The sequence below is a fragment of the Epithele typhae genome, assembly GCF_022376455.1.
Source record: "Epithele typhae strain CBS 203.58 chromosome Unknown BXZ73scaffold_41, whole genome shotgun sequence".
NCBI lineage: Eukaryota > Fungi > Basidiomycota > Agaricomycetes > Polyporales > Epitheliaceae > Epithele > Epithele typhae.
This window is the reverse complement of record NW_025954232.1, coordinates 1-18,695: the sequence shown is the minus strand read 5'-3', so window position 1 is coordinate 18,695 and position 18,695 is coordinate 1. Positions and strand designations below refer to the sequence as shown.

Sequence of the window (18,695 nt, the reverse complement as noted above, 5' to 3'; positions counted from 1 at the left end):
CGGCCTTCCCTCATTCAACCCTCCGGCCGCATGGGAAGATTGGTGGCTCTGGGCGGGCACGAAGGATGAGGACGAGGACGAAGAACGGTGGCGAGTGCTGGTCTCATACTACGATGCCTGTCTCCGCCCCGTGATCTATCACGCCGTCCTTCGCATCCATCCCTCTCTCTCTGCGCGACGTCATCCACACCGCGGCCGTCTTAGCCCTGGATCGGACACCAGGGGATTTCCACTACCCTTCCTCTCCTGATACTGCCTCAAAATTTGAATGTCTGCTCCACTCCCGCGAGTCCGCTCTACCAAGCATGTCTCCAAAGAAGGCTCACGAAGTGTGGAGGATGACCACGCTCATCCACGCCATGCGGTCTTCGATGACTGCTTGCATGACGTGCGTCATGTCGTCGATATCGGCGCTGGACAGGTGAGTGCTCCGTTGTACGCAGTGCGGCGGTGGGCGCGGTCCTGACTGCATCCTCAGGCCTATCTCTCTCGAATGCTCCGGGATCAGCTTGGTCTCAATGTCCTGGCCCTGGACTCGAGCGAGACTCAAACGCGTGGCGCGGCCCGCATGGACACCTTGAAATCTGTTCGCCGAGCGCAGAACAAGCTCCACGCACCGCTCTTTGAAGACGGGTCGGCACCCCCAGCTCATCTCCCCGACAACAACCAGAGTCCGCGCGGTTCGCTGACTTATGTGACCGCTAAAATCGACACTCCGTCCCTCCTCTCTTCCATCGACGCCTGGCTGGATGATCGTCGAGAATCGACCACTGTTGTCAAGACCCCGGTTTTGTTCACCGCCTTGCATGCATGCGGCTCTCTGACACCCGACATCCTCCGTGCTTTTGTGGCCGCATACAAGGATTCTAGGGCTGCGGACTGGCGTCCCTGTGCAGCCGTCGTTGTGGGATGCTGTTACAACATGCTTCGGTCTCCAGGTGAGTGATCTTAACACTTTAATCATATTTGGATGCTCAACACCTGTCCGTATATCGTAGACCTACTGGTGTCCGAACTTTCTTGCCACTTCACACTGCCAGAGCTACTACCCAGCCATCTCCAGCTTGCGGCTCAAGTCCCATCTGAGTGGCTGCGGAGCGATGCCTCCATGCAGGATGCGTCTGAAGCCATCAAAAAGTTGCGTGGAGAGGGCTGCTTGAAGGCAAGCTTTCAGTTAGCCCTCAAGTTCAAGGCACTTTATCTGCAGTAAAATTGGGGAAGCTACCATCAGCTGCTTACCAGACCTGGGACGGATATATGGACTTTGTATATTGTAAGCTGGGGCAATCAGAAGTGCAAACTAGTGTTATAAATAGGCAGTTATACCAACAGATTGCAGTGTTTCATGTTATGAGGTGCATTCTAGGTCCTGTGGTGGAGACTTTGTTGCTAATGGATCGTCTGATCTGGATGCGAAAACAACTGCTTGTGAGTGTTATTGATTGTATCAAGGCATATCTAACTTGTAATTAGGGGTTTAACTGTGAAGCTGAGCTTATGAATGTCTTTAATCAAGCTATGAGTAGTGGTAGAAACATAGCGATGTTGTTATACTAGTATATGCAAGGCCTACTCTGGATAGAATAAGGCCAAGGCACTCTTATAAAGAAAGCCTGTATCTTTAAGTAGGAATAAACTAGAGGTGAGAACTTCTAAGTATGGCTAATGCCTGCTATTGAGATCCTGAGGCTGAAGTGTGGCCCATTAGCAAAGATGTGTGACTATATTGTGTACCCCTTTTTGTAATGACCATGTGAGCTCATACAAGTTAGTTAGTTGTTTGTAGCTATTATAAATGCTTGTGAGAGTAAATAATTGTAACACTTTACTAACATTCAAACAAAAATGTAGGGCACCATGTGTGAGGTGCTATGTTGGTGGTCACCATTTCAGTCAGTGGGGCTAAGCCAACTGTCTAAGAGTCAGCATACAAAAGCAGTAGCACCTGAGTGGGGGATATGTTACCTTCCTTTTTGCACCTAAACATATCAGTCTTTTGTAAAGATATTTACAAATTCATATGTGCCTTATATAAAGTAACACTTATACTGTCAAAACTAGATCAAAAATCCACCAGCCAAGCTGACTCAGGGAGATAAGACTCTGGCAAGAATAGTTAACTCTGGGCTCATGCATGCATGTATTAATACTTCTTCACATCTTGATTGTATGTTTGGCACCTCTGTATACATTAGTATACTGGCATCCTCTAGACATTAGCTCATTCTACTCTGTACATCTAGACTACCTTGTTTAATCCACTTAGTGTAGTTTATTGTACAGTCTAAGCTCTCAAGAGTATTACATATTGTCACACATAAATTGGTTTGTACATGTATTTAGGGAAAAACCTATCAAGTAACAGCTTGGTAGGGGTTGAGTGGATTAACTCACAAATGGTAGTGTAAGTGCCTCTAACAAACAACACTATCACTTGCTATGTTTCCAGATACTACTACCCCTTGCCTAATATTCGTGGCAATGGAGTTCACATCATGTCTACAAAGAGCTCTGTTGAACACAAGGCAATAACATTTTCTCAGTGGTGATGAGCATGCACAATAGTTCACTATACCTACAATACAGTTTAGAACTGTTATGTTGAAGTCCAAGTCCAGCGAGGGACGAGGCCTAGATGCGCAACAAGTCTTTTGAAGTCTAACACAAGTAAGCATGGTCACTATCAAGTGAACCAGTGAGCGAGCGAGAATGTAAGACAAGCATTCACCTTAGCCTGGAACTCTATGTTCTCAATGTCATTATGCAGTGGTGTAACTCATACTGTGAAGAGATCATTGACAGCCATGTGATTGATGCTGGCTGCTGGTGGAGGTTTCTCATCTACTACAGCTAGTACCAATGTGAGGGTGTTGTGGAATGGACTCTAGACTTGCCCTATGTATTATTTTTCGCCTTTTCTTTGCCTTTTCTCTGCCTTTTACTATATTGGAAGGTTGTTCCCACGCTTAAGCGCCTGTATCGCGGACTCACATAGCACTTGCACTTCGTGTCCTAGCCCTCATCTCGACCTCTTGGTCTTTGTGGGCTAGGTGAGTATCTCGATTGCCTGTATGTATATAGAGCTGTGTTAACTTGGTCGTTGTGGGCTGGACGTCCCCTGTGTGACTCTAGTTTGCATCTGCTTTGTGCCTAGCGCCGGTGTCGCCTCTGCACCATTACATTGAGGTCATCCACTGTCTATCCACCCCCATTCACCCCTTCCTCTCCCCTGATTGGCATTTGTGGTCCGCTCCCATGTCATTAGGTTGAGATCTAACTAATGAGTGCTGGCATCAAAGCATTAGATCGCCCCTACTCGCACAAGCATCGTCCCCACTCTGTGTCACTCATTCTGCTCTTCCTCTACCCTGCATACCTGCCGGAGCTATAAGGCTCTGAGTGTATCGCAGTATCCCTGGGCCTGTTGAGCTTGAGTACCACACTCTGAGAACACTACCCTGCTCCCAGCTGACAACTCTATCCACGCAGTTGGTCATTCTAACTGATTGGCTGTCTGGAAGCCTCAATAGGTGTCCACTTCCCCGGAGCGTACCCTGGTTCCTAGAGCATTGTGGCTTGTACAGGTCATCAGCATGTGGTTGTCACCAAAGACAATAGGCATGTCCACATCATCTGTAACGAGCAAAACAACCTCCTCTGGTGAGAGTGTAATAACCAACTGTGTCCCCACATCCGCACCTCTGATATCTATATAACCCGCAGAGCTACACACAATGAATCACACACTGCTATCCCACCACTCATTATGGATGCCTAGCAGTTTCAGGCCCTCATGCAGGCCCTCATCGTGAACTAGCAGTAGTTGGTTGCCAGACAGGCCAACCTTATGCAGGCGGTGACAGATCTGGCAACCACGTTCAAAAACCTGTCCACTACCCTCCCCCAAGCCATGACAAACACAACAGTGGCGTCTAATGTCAACACCCAAGCTACGAAGGATGCAACCAAGGTCACGAACAAGCCCCAGCCGTACAACGGAAAGACCAGTTCGGATGCACACTGCTTCGTAGTGTCCTTCCAAGTCTACGCAATGCAAATGAGCGGCCATCTGAACACTGCCAATGCCACTGGGGCTTTGATCACGATGATGCGAAGTGGATCAAGTTGGCTCTCACTCTCCTCACTGACGACACTGCGATCTGGGCCACCCCCTACCTGGAAACGATCGGTAACGGGCTGGCCATGTTCAACAACAACTGGACAACCTTCAGAGCGGCGTTCAAAATGCGATTCAAGACGGCCGACAAGGCAGTCAATGCGAAGGTATCCCTGCAGGCCCTGCACCAGCATAGCCTCTCCATCGTTGAGTACTACACGCACTTCAACAAGCTCACAGACAGGACCAGCTACAGCCAGACCGACCTCTGCGACAGGTTCTATGAACACCTCTCTTCGGAGATCAAGAATGAGCCGGTGCATACTGCTCGTGACACTACCACACTCCCCAACCTCGTTCAGGTCACTACAGACCTTGACATGCACATTTGCACACGCAAGGCCAAGTGTGCGTGCGGACAGGGAAGTCTGGGGTGTCTCTGACCATCCCTTGTACCACAACCAGGCAGTTCACATCTGTGGCAACTCTGCTGACCATGTGCACATCTCATGACCTAGACGCGATGGACATCAATGCTGCCAAGCTGAGCAAGTTCAGACGGTCAATGAACCGCAGGTGCTGGGGCTGTGGTGCGACTAACCACCAGAAGAAGGACAGCAACCACACAAACAAGACTTGCTGCTGGTGCGGAGGCCATGGCCATTGGGAGAACGTTTGCCAGAGCAAGGCGCTGGGCAGGCCACACTTGGGTGGTCAGCAGCGTGTTACAGCTACCACCGAGGACAGCCCAGTTGCGTCAACCTCAACGGCGAACCCCAATGTGCTGGGGATCAACGCGATCCTCGAGCAAATGCAGCATATGATGGAGCAGCAGAAGTACCTATGTGGCGAGCTTGAGCTGCTCCAGAAGTCTTTTCCGAATGAGCCTGCTTAAGAGCTGTGGCAGTGGCGCCCCCACCAAAGGTCTTTTCTTCACAAATCCCTGAATCTGTACCTAGAGCATATGATACAATAGATAGCTGTATGATACCTGAAGCAAATTGATCCGGTTCGCATTTTCGCACTAGTGTGATAGTAAAGGGAAACAATAAGAGTGTTAAGACCGCAGCAATGATTGATTCTGGTGCAACTTCGCTTTTTGTTAGTAAAAGGTTCATAGATAGGCATGGTATTTCAGTGCACCCGTTGTTCAAGGAGATCACAGTGCACAATATCAACGATACAAAGAACAAAACAGGCAGTATTACACATTTCACAAGGCTTACATTAGGTATGGGTACATATAGCGAGCGTCTCAATTTCTTAGTTACAGATCTGGGACCAGAGGACATGATCCTTGGCTTGCCTTGGTTACATGGTGAATCCGGAGATAGACTGGGAGAAGGGAGAGATGCGGATTGAGACGGACGAGGAGAAGGAGGAACAGCCTGCGTTCAAGCGTTGTCGGATGAACGGGGGTTGGTGATAGTTCCACACACACAAATCCTGGGTTTCGCAATGCTAGGGTTACTCGGCGGGACTAGGTGTTTGTGAGGTTTAGCTGTCTGGTTGAGTAGCCAATCACTACTCAAAACAAATAACCCAAGTCCTGGTTAGAAACAGTGCTCCAACAGAAATACTTGTTTGTTTTTTAGAGCGAGGGGTTCCCAATATGCAATGACCTATTCCGATCCTTGCCACAAAGCTTGCAGGGTTTCCTCTTTTCCAGCAGAGGCTTCGTCGAGTTCGGTGCAAGACTACAATGGTCGGGTTTGCACTAGTTTGAGGCCTCTTCAGTTTTATCAGAGTGTAGAATACTCAGTCAAGCACCAAGAGAGCACCTTAGAAACCGTGTGGTAGTTTCTTTTGTACTCTGTGTGAGTACACTGATTTCCTCTTTGTACTGTGTGTAGGTGTTCCGTACACCCGATACGATCTGCTGAGTCTGAGTACCTTACTCATACTCACACTAGTCCTTCTGACTAGTACTTGATATCTCTACAGGTGCGCCTTCGCCCTGCAACAATTCTTGGCCTATGCTGTATAATGTGCCATATGCGCTGTGCCTCACTTTTCAATAAAGCGGCTTTCTTACCTAACCGTGCGTGGGTTAGCCTCTCCTCTAGTAGACGTCTGTGTCTGCACTAGCTTGGCGCTTAACTCCTCCGCAATACCTGTGCCTCTATGCACTAGCTCTGTCTCACTTTTGAGACAGTGTTCTTAGCTGTAGTCGATTGAATTCAATCGTGAAATCTCCTATTCACGACAAGTGTCGCACTCCCAGCTCTCTACTCTAGTCAACTCTAGAACACTCCTGGTTCTCTCGTGAGTCCTGGACTAGTCAGTGCTTTGACTCTTCCACTGTATGATACGCCTATGCGTACTTCGTCTCTCAATAGATGGAACTACCTGCTATACTTTACCTGTACTTACTTTTGCTGCTTGCCCAAGTAAGGAGCTACTCCACAGCACCTTCAGAGGAAGGGATACTACCTAGATTTACTCTAGATCTGCCCTGGCAGTGAGGCAGTTTGATTGAAGCACAAATTGTTGGGGGGAATTCGCTTCAGTGGATTGGCTTGCTTAGGGCCTCCTCAGCCCAGCTATATATACTGTTCTGAGGGTGACACCCCTAGCCGCTGACTAATACATGCATGTGCTATCTACTGTAGTCATTCTGATCAGTTGTTAGTCCAAATGAGTTAGGGGGAGTCAATGTGAGTCAGTGTGAGTTGTGGTGAGTTGTGGTGAGTCACAGTGAGTCATGGGGAGTCACAGTGATCAGGGTGAGTCATGTATATATTCCAGAACTTGCTGGAACATTCCAGACTTTGCCTGGGGCATGGTCACTAGGTTGGCAGAGCTTTTATCATCTTTGCTTACGTGTTGGCTCCTAACTCGCTTACTGATTCGGCCTAGGTCATCGGCTGACCAAGCATGTATTAGTGATACTTTGCTTGATACTCTATGTATGGCCTGTGTTGATGCAGAGTCCTGGCTCACTTTGAGCACAACTTCTGGCGGACGGCATCGCACAATTCATATAAAAACATGCAAGTGGGCCACTATCTAGTACATCTCCGGCCCCCGTGCCAACACGTCATCCGTCCCGTATACGCATTTCCTCTACCGCTAGTTAGACTACTGTACATAGCGCCTACCATAGGGCTTGGCCCTCCAGGGCGTTAAACAGGAGATAAACAAACAAACAAACAATCCAGTACATGCTCACACATCCATCAGCTTTCCGGGCTGCATGGAGCGTTGCTGGTGCCACTTCTGAACCTCGTCTGACAAATCCCTCGCTTCACAGCTTGCGTCAATGAGAACACCTGCATATGACAATAAGACGCAGTATGAAGGAATATAGAAAGACGTGCCTGGGAAGGGACACTCGTGGTCAGGGACCCTGAGTGGGTGCCCACAGAAGACGCTGGCGAGGCGGTCCCACCACGGCTGGCTAGGCCCATCGTAGTGGTCGTAGGCGATGGTGAGGCTGGCCGTCGTGTGGCTGTGGATGTGCTCGACGAGCAGCACAACCCGGGTCTCTTGGTATTCCAGAACCCGGACTACCTGCACGAGGAACGACTGATCGGGCCTCCCATCGTGCTATTTGACCTTGCATCGACAGAGCCCTCCAGGCGCCAGGACCTGGGCCACCTGTCTGAAGGCCTCGCCACCCATTGAGTGCTAGAAGAGGCGCGGGTCATGCCGGATGTGAGGTGACGCCATGTCTGTGCAGACAGGCACATGGCGGACGTGGTGGAGGTCAAGGGAAAGTGGGTAGAGATGCACAGCCACAGGCTGAGGCTCATCAAGGGAGTAGGGCTTGGGGAGGCACATAATGTGGTAGGTGGTAATGGGGATGGGGAAGCGTGATTGACGGTCGGGTTGATAAGCTCCCTGAGCGCCTACATATTACGTTTTTGGCTTTTCCCATTCTATCCCTGCTTTGATTGATTTGATGTGCATCTCGCCTAGCCCAGTACCAACCCTGTTTGGTGCACGACAGCATATCAGTGCGAACCGGGCACAGCGATGGTGGTAGAAGGCAGGAGTGTTGAAGGATGCGAGGGAGGAAGTGTGGTGTGTGGCAGGTTACACCTATTCGACGCAGCTAGCAGAGGCTGCCAACAAAGGGAAACCTCAGAAGACGTTCAAGGAGATGGTCCCGCAGGAGTATCGACACCACGCTAAGGTGTTCTTTGAGGTCAAATCAGAGCGTCTCCCTGAGTTGAAACCGTACGACCATGTGATCAACCTCAAGCCTGATGCACCTGAGTCAATCCGCTCCAAGGTTTTCCCTATGCCTCTGAACGAGCAGGAGGAGCTTGATTGGTTCCTAGGGGACAACATGCGCAAGGGATACATCACACCCTCTAAGTCCCCCATGGCGTCTCCAGTCTTCTTTGTCAAGAAGAAGGACAGGAAGCTCCGGTTAGTACAGAACTACCGGAAGCTGAACGATGTCACCGTCAAGAACCGCTATCTGCTTCCTCTCACCTCAGACATTGTGAATCGGCTGCGAGAAGCAAAGTACTTCACCAAGTTCGACGTGCGGTACCACAACGTCCAGATCAAGAAGGGTGATGAATAGAAGGCTGCCTTCGTCACTAACCAAGGGTTGTTCAAACCCAAGGTTATGTTCTTCAGGCTCACCAATTCACTAGCCACCTTCCAAGCGCTGATGAATTCAATCTTTGCGGATCTCATCGCGCAGGGCAAGGTAGCGTAGGAGGTGAAAATACACACAGCTGTGCAGGGAGCCACATATAGTGGTTCACATCAAAACAATACCTAGATCCATTTTTAATAAGGTATGCCCAGCACAGACTCGACTACATCACATAACCTGGAAGTGTCACGCTTCGGCCAGTTCTGCGGGGCCCGTGAGAGTAAATCGATAGGATACTAGAGCTCCCCCCGCACACTCGATGTCTCTTGATAGTTATGTTTTTATCGTGTCCCTTCACCCTTCTATCAAGCTTGATTATACACAGACGATGTATCCACAGTGTAGATAGTATACTATTGAATATCCTGCTCGGTAAGAGGTAAATAAGAAATATTATGATGTGCCCATGTCGCTTGTTGCCTGTTCTGTGGACCGTCGTGGGGTGCAAGGGGATGCCGGAATGGAAGGCTGGGGCTTACAAGCGTGTCAAGAGTGCAGCAAAAGCCTGGGCCTGCATGAAAGGGTGTCTTGATGTAGTCTCCCCTAGGCAGCCCTTCTACTATCAAAGGTCTTGATGATGCTCTCTCGGCTCCCCTCCAAGGCACGTTGCACTACGGTGACGGTGCTGCCCCAGCATTTGTGGCAAGCAATGATTTGAGTCTTGCACAACACCGGGCGAGGTCTGTCACTGGGGGAAGTGGCGAGCCTGAGTTGGCTCCGATGTCTTGGTGGATGAAGATTGTCGTAGCCTGCTCACCTACGACCTGCATGTGAACGAATTACCTCAGCCCATAAATGACCTTCGAGTGTGGCTCGAGCTCACCTTCGCTACTATCACGACTCCCACATGGTCAAATGGGTCCCGAGCCCCTCAGGTGCCACTGTACTGTGCATCTTGTCGCTTGCAGTGTCTCTCATCTCACGGTCCATTTCCACTGCTTCAGAACCTTCCTAATCTCTCCATTGCACATCATAGTTGTTTATAGCACTATTACTCTACTGTACAGTTCGGAGACTTCGTATGTAGACTGTCGCGCATGATGCGCGTTAATGCTAGCATTGACGCCAGACTTGGCGAGGACTTATTGGTCACTTGCATGTGATGTGTCACACGAATCACACGTAGTCAAGTCTGTGATGGGCATACCTTAGGGTAGAAGAGAAGGCTTCAAAAAACCGAACACTTATCGAAGAATATGAGGGGTGGCTATTGGGGGATCAAAAGTGCTGTGGCTGAAGGGTAAACAGCAATCTAATCCAGAACCAGGTGGTGGTTCCCCGATCGGACTTCAATCCCACTCATTAGAAGGCAATCCGCACATTATAAAACAAGAACCAGGGGATTCCATCCACAATTCCCAATTCTAGCCAATGCCCCCATCGGCCAAAACAGCGGTACATCCATATCTCCACCAATACTGCTCCGATCAGCATGCTCTTGGGTTCTTGTTTGATGCCCCTTTTGATTGATACCTACTGCCTGATGATATTCCAGCCCTGTGCTGCACCCCAGGCTGGGTATTTACAGGTAAATACCAGCTATTGCCCCCCATTCTAGCTGCCTAGACCAGCCTAAATGCACCATTCCAGCTATAGTCACCTGCAGCTACCTATTTACCCCAATTCCAACCCATTATACCAACCAGAATGCCCACCCGTAGCACTACCTGCACCTGGCTATTTATAGCTAGGTAGGTCCCAGTGGGTCCTAGTGGGTCTCTGGCGTCAGTTATTACAGCCTAGGGGAGGTTCTGTCATTACAAAGATCACTTTTAACAGCCCAAAAGGGCTTTGTGATAACTGTTACATCGAAGTCCGAGTTCCGTCGGGAACGAGGCCTAGACGCCAGGTGGTTATGTCCGTAGGAAATCTCTTGATGCCGACGCAAGTGAGCATGGTGCACTATTGAGTGGACCGGCTAGCGAGCGAGGTAGAAGGCAAGCAAGAGAGATGTATTGGCACTAGGCCAGAGGGATGTAGCTAGACAAGGAGGTCGAAAGATAGGGAGCGCTATGCTGCGTCGTCCCTCTTATAAGTACAAAGGCCTCAAGGCCACGGTGCGCGAGGGGTGAGGTAACAGTACGTATACAATGAGTCCATACGAGTCAGTACAAATCATGGCTGCAGGGTGTAAGGAGGTAGGACATCGTGAGGCTGCCATGAGGTACGTGCATGTCCGGAGCGAGGCTGCACAGCAGCATGAGGCAGAGACAGGGGTAGTAGTACAGTAGCCCCTAAGGGCACGAGGCATGGTCTGAGACGGAGATGACGAAGAAAGGAGGAAAAAGGTAGGTATCTGCATGGTGTCCGTAACAATAACTCCACGTCACTTTTAACAGCCTAGAGAAATTTCTGTCATTAAGAATTCTGTTTTTAACAGCCCAGGGGAGGCTCTGTCATTAGATATTTCGCTTTTAACAGCCCAGAGGGTGTCCTGTCATTAGATATGTTGGTTATAACAGGATAGAAGAAGTGCTGTGATTAGATATTTCACTTTTGACAGCCAGGGGATGCAGCTGTAATAATAACACAACACATACATAGTATTACAGGCCTTTGCAGGCCTGCTATTGTTATTGCTTCACTAGGGTATTCTACAATGAAAACGCGGTGGGCCTCAGCATAATGGACTTCCCAGGTACCTGGGGGATTGTATTACATCTGTGGTGACCACAGGTGCTGGGCGCATTGTGTAGCTGCCATTGGGACACTCGATGTTGAGGCGGGAAATGAGCGTGTTCGGCACGGCGGATTCATCTGGGTCAATCATGGCCAGACCAAGCCCATGTTCTGCCTGGTGATACTGCATGAGCTTAAAGATCTCGGTCTTTGAGCTCTTGCTGTTGATGTAGGCTGCAGGTGGCTCAATCCTGTTGGGGCCCATGAGATGAGGGTGGAAGCATGCGACACATGACTCGCGATAGAATCCGTTCTGTGCACTGTGAGGAGTAAATTGGATTGAAGTGTTGTTGATAGTCCCAGGACCGTTGCAGAGTGAGTAGCCCCACCAGAAGTTAGCGTCGCATCTGGCGTGCCCTGCTGAACTGGTTTGAGGGTCCTTGGACTGCCAACCTGAGAGAGCCCCAGGGTGCACTATGTCACGTGCTGTGTGGCTGTCGCCCACACATCAACGGTCCAAGGACCGCTCTAGTGCCTGTGGGCTGAGGAGCAGCGCATAGGCAACTAACCCCACACGTAGCTCACGAGGGTGATGGTCCTCAGACCGCCATCAGGAGAGAGCCCCAAAGTGCACTGTGTCATGTGCACAATGGCTGATGCCCCCCCTTGATAGTCCAAGGACCGCCTCCACATCTGCGCCCTGGGGAGCAGCGAGTGGGGAGGTCATGTGGGCGACAGTCCTTGGACCATCAGGTTGTTCGCGGAAGAGCTGAATAGGCTACACTGCGTGCAGTAGCAGTCAGCAGACCGCCAACGCTACACTTAGGCCAATACGAAACTCACTAGTGTGCGGCCACCTTGCCCTCCTATGACGATCAGCTTCGTCAATGATTTAACAACGTCCAACTCATTCGCCAACACCTGGAGCACCAGAAACTGCTCGTGGTACGGTGCCAGGCTGACAATGACGTTGCCCTCGGGATCCGTTGTGCTTGCCGTGCGGTGAATGACGACGCCTGTGAGCACCTGACGGCCAAAGTTGACATAGGCAGAGCGGGCCGCTGACAGCGCCTTGTGAGCCGCGTGAGCCTTTTCTCAGGCATGTCAAATTTTTGCAGGCAGATCGACATCCATTGGAGCCGGGTCACGCTGTGAGGAGGAGGGGGTTGCCACACTGGAACCTGAGCTGCTCTTGGCTTGACGCTTCACCTCAACATTGCTGATGCGATTGTGGAGCATGTCAGAGGCAACCTTGAGCCTGTCGCCACGGGCTGTTGATTATCTACAGTACGATACATCTTAGTTCAGCTCACAGCGCAGGCGTCTCGTACGACGCCTTCCGCATATAGGTACTATACAGTACCTCAGCATTCTCCGCCGTTGCGTCCGGGCTTTAACGCGCGGCCGCAGTCCCTCGTACCTCAGTTGTTCTATCCACCCGACTGAGGTATGTGTCTCTATACACTACTTATACTGTATTCGAATACTCACACTCTGTACCTAGATCCTCACTGCATTATTAGGTACATATTATAGTTGTTCTATCCATCCGACTGAGATCCTCACTGTGTTATTACGGGCACCTCTGCCTTTGCGCATGGCACTCGTGTACGCGCGATGCAGAGCATCCTTGACGGCATGGTCCATCCACAGCACTCATAGAAGGATGGCCTGGTTACACAAGTCCTGCAAGGGCGTCAGCATGATAGCCCCATATAAAGAGTGGTCACTCACTGCAGGCTTCATCACCACCAGCATTGTGGACATTCCAATGATCAGCTTTGTCTTCTCTGATGACCTGCACACTGCGCGAAATGCCTGACCAGGCTTGCGGTAGTCGTGCATCTCGTCGATGAAGAGAGAGGTGGGCGTGAAGTCAGCGCGGAACAGTGTGTTGGCGGTATACGGCTCACGGAACTTGAGGACTAAGTTCAATGACTGCCAGTCATGCACTGATGGGCAGGCAGTCACGAGGTCATGCATGAGAGCCTGTGGATACAAGGCTGAATAAGGCGGGACAACAAAAGAGACCATGTACTCACTGTCACAGAAACAACGAGGATGAGCATGTCACCCCTCACATGGCGGAGGACCTCGAAGACAGGCGCGTGGCTGGTGTCCTTGCTTGTGCCTTCGTAAGGCAGCACGATCACCAACTGAGGGAGCAGCACCTGCTCCAGCTCGCTCCACCATTGCGCTGAGAGACTGTTTGGCACTACAATAACATGAACTCGGCTTGCGATCGGCTGCAGCTTATACTTCTCCGGGTCACCTACAAAGGATCTGGAATGAGTGGGGCCAAACAACGTCGTGCAAACTCACTGCCGAACTGCCCTGGCCACTTGCCATGCTTCTGGTGGTGCTGGTGCGCAAAGTCGAGGTAACACATCGTCGCCACCACCTGGATCGTCTTGCCGAGCCTGACATTGTTGCACAACATGGCCAGGTTCCCACAGAATAGCCTGTCAAGGATTGAGATGACCCCACCATACTAATGCCAGAGCAACGTGAGCGGCTGCACACAATCCAGGACGTTCTTCAGCTGCTCCCACTTTGCGCCTGAAGCTTCCATGAACTTGCGCTTGACATCGATGAAGTGCGCAAAGTACGGCATCACACCATTATGAACGGTGGGTAGCGGCTCAGTCGTCACACTCGTGCTGGGGCAGAAGCAGCTCTCGGCCATCGCGACGCCGGCGGCTTCGGCTGCGGCCGCTGCAAGGGACTTCGCCTCATTTGCTTTTGACACTGCCTGAGAGGCTTCGCAGGCAAGTGTTGCAGTGTCCGTGTCCTCCAGTGCCACAAGGTAGAGAGCGTTGGCATGCTCCGCAGCAGCATTCACAGCAGTGGCGGCCTTGGCGGCGCAATTGAGTTTTGAGGCAGCTAATGCCGCCGCGCAGACAACAAGATGAAGGGGGGTGTGCGCGTTCGGGTCTGCGGGCCAGCTAATTGCCCACCAGATCTCTTCGATGTTGCAGTCTTCGTACTCCTCGCAGCTAGAGCGCCAGTCCAGCAGCTCATTGTCGGTGAGCATTGTCCCGACATGGTCCACCGTGATCTCCTCGTAGACAATGCGATCCATTTGGTCCTTGATCGCAGCAGTCTCTGAAGGGCTGGGCAGGTGCAAGATGGCCTCCCCCAACCAGGACGCGGCCTCTGTCGACTTCAATCAGTAACACAAGTCTCTCGTCAAATGCGACACTCACTCGGTGGGTCAAAGCATGCCGCCCTGACGTCATGCTCCAGACACTCGTGCACGTCACTGAGTGTCTTGTTTGTCTCCACCCGCAGCTTTGAATACTCACCCTCGCCGACGAACGGCTCCAGGTGTTTATTCAGCGCATGCATGTCCTTGATATAATTTTGCAGCGTCACCGCTGTGACATGCTCGCCACTCAAGATTTCTGCACTGGCCATTAGTTGTCAAGGTTGTCACATGTTTAAATACCACATACTGTTATGTGTCTTGCTCGTTAGCTTCCGTAGCTTGTCGACTTTGTCGATGTGCCTTCTGAGGTCACTGTTCTATTGCTCGAACAAAATGGAGACAACCTCTCCTGCGAAATGCTTGAGCGTCTTGAGCGGCATCAGCCCATTCATAACCATACCTTCTTCTCCAAACAGAACCTGAACTAGGGGTGTTCGCACTGGCCCCATCAGGCTGATGGAGTGGGGAATCTGCTCATAGGTCAGTAGCATACCACAAAACCCATGACCGCCACACACCCGATCTTTGTGGATCACCAACTTCATAGTGATCCCGAACTCACCTGTACCTCACGGTTTTTTGATCAATTGATCTGGGATCACCCCCCCCGGGTGATTCCCCTTCCGGTAACTGCAAACATCTGTAAGCCTGCAAACCGTAGAGCCTCTACGGAAAACAATCAAGATACCTTGTTGGGAAACGTTAGAACGGGGCACATGCCTAAGTCCTCTCCCCCTTGTCCCCGACATCCCCGAGGGCCCGGCCCAGCCTCCCCCGCGCTCTCTGGCCCACGTGAGTGGCTTCCCCCGCTGCGCCCCCTGATAGCCGCGCCCGCTGGCGCCTTCCGTTGTGCCACCCGCCCGTGATGGCCGCCCCCGCCCCCGTGCTTGCCGTTCCCGACAGCGAGCTCGCTGTTTCCCCTGCCCCTCCCCTTTCCCTTGTCCAATTCACTTCGTTTCTTTTTTTATGTACTCGTATTGATAATGCGCATCTATTTACAAACCTCGCCTTTCTGACCCGCCCACCGTGGTGCCCCCACTGACCTCTACCACCCGCCGCCGCCCGCCGCCCTCCGCATATGGAGCGGGGAGGACGTTATGTCAGCATACTCAACGCCAAGAATAGGGAGATGTCTGATTGCGCGCGCGCACCGTGTGGTCAGGCACCGTGGAGACGGTTGATGCGGTGCGTGGTGCCCGTGCCATCAGCACGAGGCTGCGTGCGGGCGCCCCAGACTCAACGCCGCCTTTTGATGGCAGTCGAAGCGCCATCAAGATAGTCGATAATGATCACAGTATAATACCTTCGATAGAGTGATTGAGAGGCTGACTTACCACCATGTCTCTCTCGCAGTCAGGCAGCAACCGAGTCTCAGATGGGGTGACTATCATAGGCCCACGGAGCCGAAATAGGGGTGGCAAGAACAAAGGGCCAGGTGGACGTACCTCCAAACAAGAGATGATCCGCACTGTTGACCTGGATGCTGTGGACGATGCTGTGCGGAAACGGTGTCGCGACCTTGTCAACAGTATGTTCCAAACTCAATAGCCAGATAAAAACTCACCAGTGTGAAGATCTAAGCGGCTTAGATTGCGCAGCCGCAGTGGCGGCGTTTGAAATAGATGAAGTGCAAGGGCAAGACATCAATATCGGAGACATTAGCCATGTGGGAGACGACGCGGATGTCGCGGCAGGAGAGGATAACGACAATGAAGATGCTTGGGCGGATGACGCGGATGTTGAGGCATTCCGTATGGCTCTAGAAAACAATCTGACAACAGGGTGAGTACAAGGACCTGTGATTAGAGGGCAGAACTAACATATCATGTACAGGGTGCGCCTAGATGAGCGCACCTGGCGTGATCGTCTCTGCGCGCGAGACGACAATTGGCAGCATGTTTTCCCGCGCTTGAAGGCGGCATATCTGCAGTGGAAGTACGGTATTTCAGGCCGGCAAGGGGAGCGCAAGCGCAGCGCACCTGGAGAAGACACACCCTCTGACGAGGAGGCGCCGCCTGGGCCACACACAGTTGTGTGTGTCGACTTGTACAGCCTGCGGAAGGAAATCACAGTAGAGGTATCATCCGGCCAGTGGACGGTCGAGGCACTGGCCTTGCTTGGATATCTTGGCAACACCGCTATCGGGCCGTCGATCGTGATATCGTTTGCGACGCTGGAACTGTTTCGGTGCCTGAAGCTTGTCAAGCCATCCTTCAGCACGGAGGCTTTCACCAAGCTCGTCTGTTACAAGTATTATGTGAGTCTCTTAATTGTATGATTGGTGGTGAGACTTACCTAGAGAGACCAGATGGTATACCGTCGCCACTATCGCACAGCACTTGCGGATGCTTTCGACATCTATTTGGAGGTCCTCGATGACGTCGATGCCAAGATTCAGGAGAAGCTCGGACGAGGTGATCCGAACTGGCGTCCGCACTTCAGATGCCCACCATGTGGGTACAAGGTACGTCATCCCAGTACATGCCGGGAGAAGCGCCGATTGCACGCACCACTGATGGCTTTTCAAACAGTTGGAGAATGAGATTCCCGTCCGCTTCAAATGCATGGGCAGCATGGACGCGAACGACTCTCTGAAGAGGCTCCTTCATAAGTATCAAGACGTTGGGGACCGGTGACGTCACAAGAATACCTACTACCTAGGCCTGGAGTTCGTCAATCGGTTCACAAAGCAAGTCCCGGCACGCCAGGCACAGCCAAAGCCGACCACTGATCTTGGAGGGGATGCCCTGGACCAGGCCCCCGAGCCCGCACCGGTCTTCCTGGACACTGAGGGAGATCCCACGGATGGAGAAGTGGGTGCCCCAAGCCCCTGCGCCACGAATTGGAAAGCGGCAGCTGCAGACAAGAGGGGTGGGTTCGACGAGACCGGGATCTTCGCCAGCGCGTGCAGGTACGGGAGGATTCTCTGGATCGCGGATATGATCTAGAGTGGTGAACTGTAGGTAATGATGTCGGTGTAAGGCACGTAACTAACAGATCATTTCCAGCGCTAAGTATGGGGTCGCAATGGTGGACAAGATCAGCACGGAGTTGCCCTGCAATATTCTCCTCGGGTACGACATCGGCTGTGTGTTCGGAGGCACCCTCGCGTGGAGCAGCGCAGGTCCTGAATTCTGGAGGTGTGGTTCTCTGTGTATTGTCAATGCTTTCCCGATAGAGCTTAATTCTTTTGTAACCAGGAGCGCGTCTATTCACAAATACCAGTGGTAACCAGTAGTATATCCAGGTGGTAGCACCAACTGTGCAGCATGTGTTCCATTTAGTGCATATCGGGCAATGCGAGCACTTACCACAGCCTACTACCAAGCTATCACTGTTCAAATTTCAATATCATGACATGCAAAACCGTAAGATTACCAGTGAGTTACTAGTACAAATGGTACACATAGTCAGCCGACACATCACGAAACGCGCCCGGACCAGAACTACAGATGGTCAAGGTAGGTCATGTGCAGTCTGCGGAGATCATCCCTTTCTTTGTCGAACGGACAGTGTCAATTTATGACAGAAAATCGTCATGGTAGAACAGGACCGAGCATCCCAGACTGGGATGATGAGCAGTGACGAACATTTGTAAGGGGATGAACGATAGGACGTTATCATGGCTGGGCTTGGAACAGTTCTACAGTTATCATTTGTATGCGGGAGATAGAACAGAGCCGGTCGTCCACCTGGGTCGGGCTGAGCAGGGCCAGTCATTCACTCGGGCCGAGATAAACGGGGCAGATCATCTGCAGGGGACACCATGTTCGACAATGAACATGTTCTGAGAGCAATGATCTGGCCTGATCGTCCTTGGGTGTATAGATGATCTGAGACAGGGTGTGCAGTGATCAATGCTGAGGTACGATATGACCATGGCTAGTTCGTGGCACAGGGATGAGATGAACATGAGCTTACTTCAAAATGATCATTTCCGGTGTAGGGCCCTGCCCTATGTTTTCGCGTTTGGAGCTAGTTTAGGGTTTGATTAGTCAGCCATGTACTTAGCACAGCGGCCGCCTCTGGGCCTTCCTCAGATTTGACCACCACCTTCACCCTTCATAGCTCATTTCTCCGTGTGTTTGCCACCTTTTCATGTGTTCTGCTCGCTCTGCTCGACGTCTAGAGTCACC

General features: G+C 51.5%; 3 protein-coding genes across 3 annotated transcripts; 2 read left to right on the top strand and 1 right to left on the bottom strand.

The window, feature by feature from the left end:
• Positions 1–493: 493 nt before the first annotated feature.
• Positions 494–1,557, top strand: BXZ73DRAFT_91201 (uncharacterized protein; the record flags this gene model as incomplete). Its single annotated transcript, XM_048025895.1, has 5 exons — positions 494–938; positions 999–1,142; positions 1,163–1,293; positions 1,321–1,428; positions 1,474–1,557. 5 exons carry the CDS (start codon positions 494–496, stop codon positions 1,555–1,557), a joined length of 912 nt encoding a protein of 303 aa, XP_047875651.1.
• Positions 1,558–13,007: 11,450 nt separating this feature from the next.
• On the bottom strand, positions 13,008–14,768 carry BXZ73DRAFT_103437 (uncharacterized protein; the record flags this gene model as incomplete). Its single annotated transcript, XM_048015584.1, has 6 exons — positions 13,008–13,037; positions 13,086–13,340; positions 13,394–13,623; positions 13,674–13,842; positions 13,885–14,507; positions 14,558–14,768. The coding sequence occupies 6 exons, from the start codon at positions 14,766–14,768 to the stop codon at positions 13,008–13,010; spliced, it is 1,518 nt and encodes a 505-aa protein (XP_047875650.1).
• A 1,129-nt stretch (positions 14,769–15,897) lies between these two features.
• BXZ73DRAFT_79166 (uncharacterized protein) lies at positions 15,898–18,144 on the top strand (the record flags this gene model as incomplete). The annotated part of the gene is made up of 8 exons (XM_048023026.1): positions 15,898–16,087; positions 16,149–16,341; positions 16,393–16,816; positions 16,859–17,023; positions 17,205–17,470; positions 17,568–17,699; positions 17,952–18,020; positions 18,105–18,144. The coding sequence occupies 8 exons, from the start codon at positions 15,898–15,900 to the stop codon at positions 18,142–18,144; spliced, it is 1,479 nt and encodes a 492-aa protein (XP_047875649.1).
• Between the last annotated feature and the right edge of the window lie 551 nt (positions 18,145–18,695).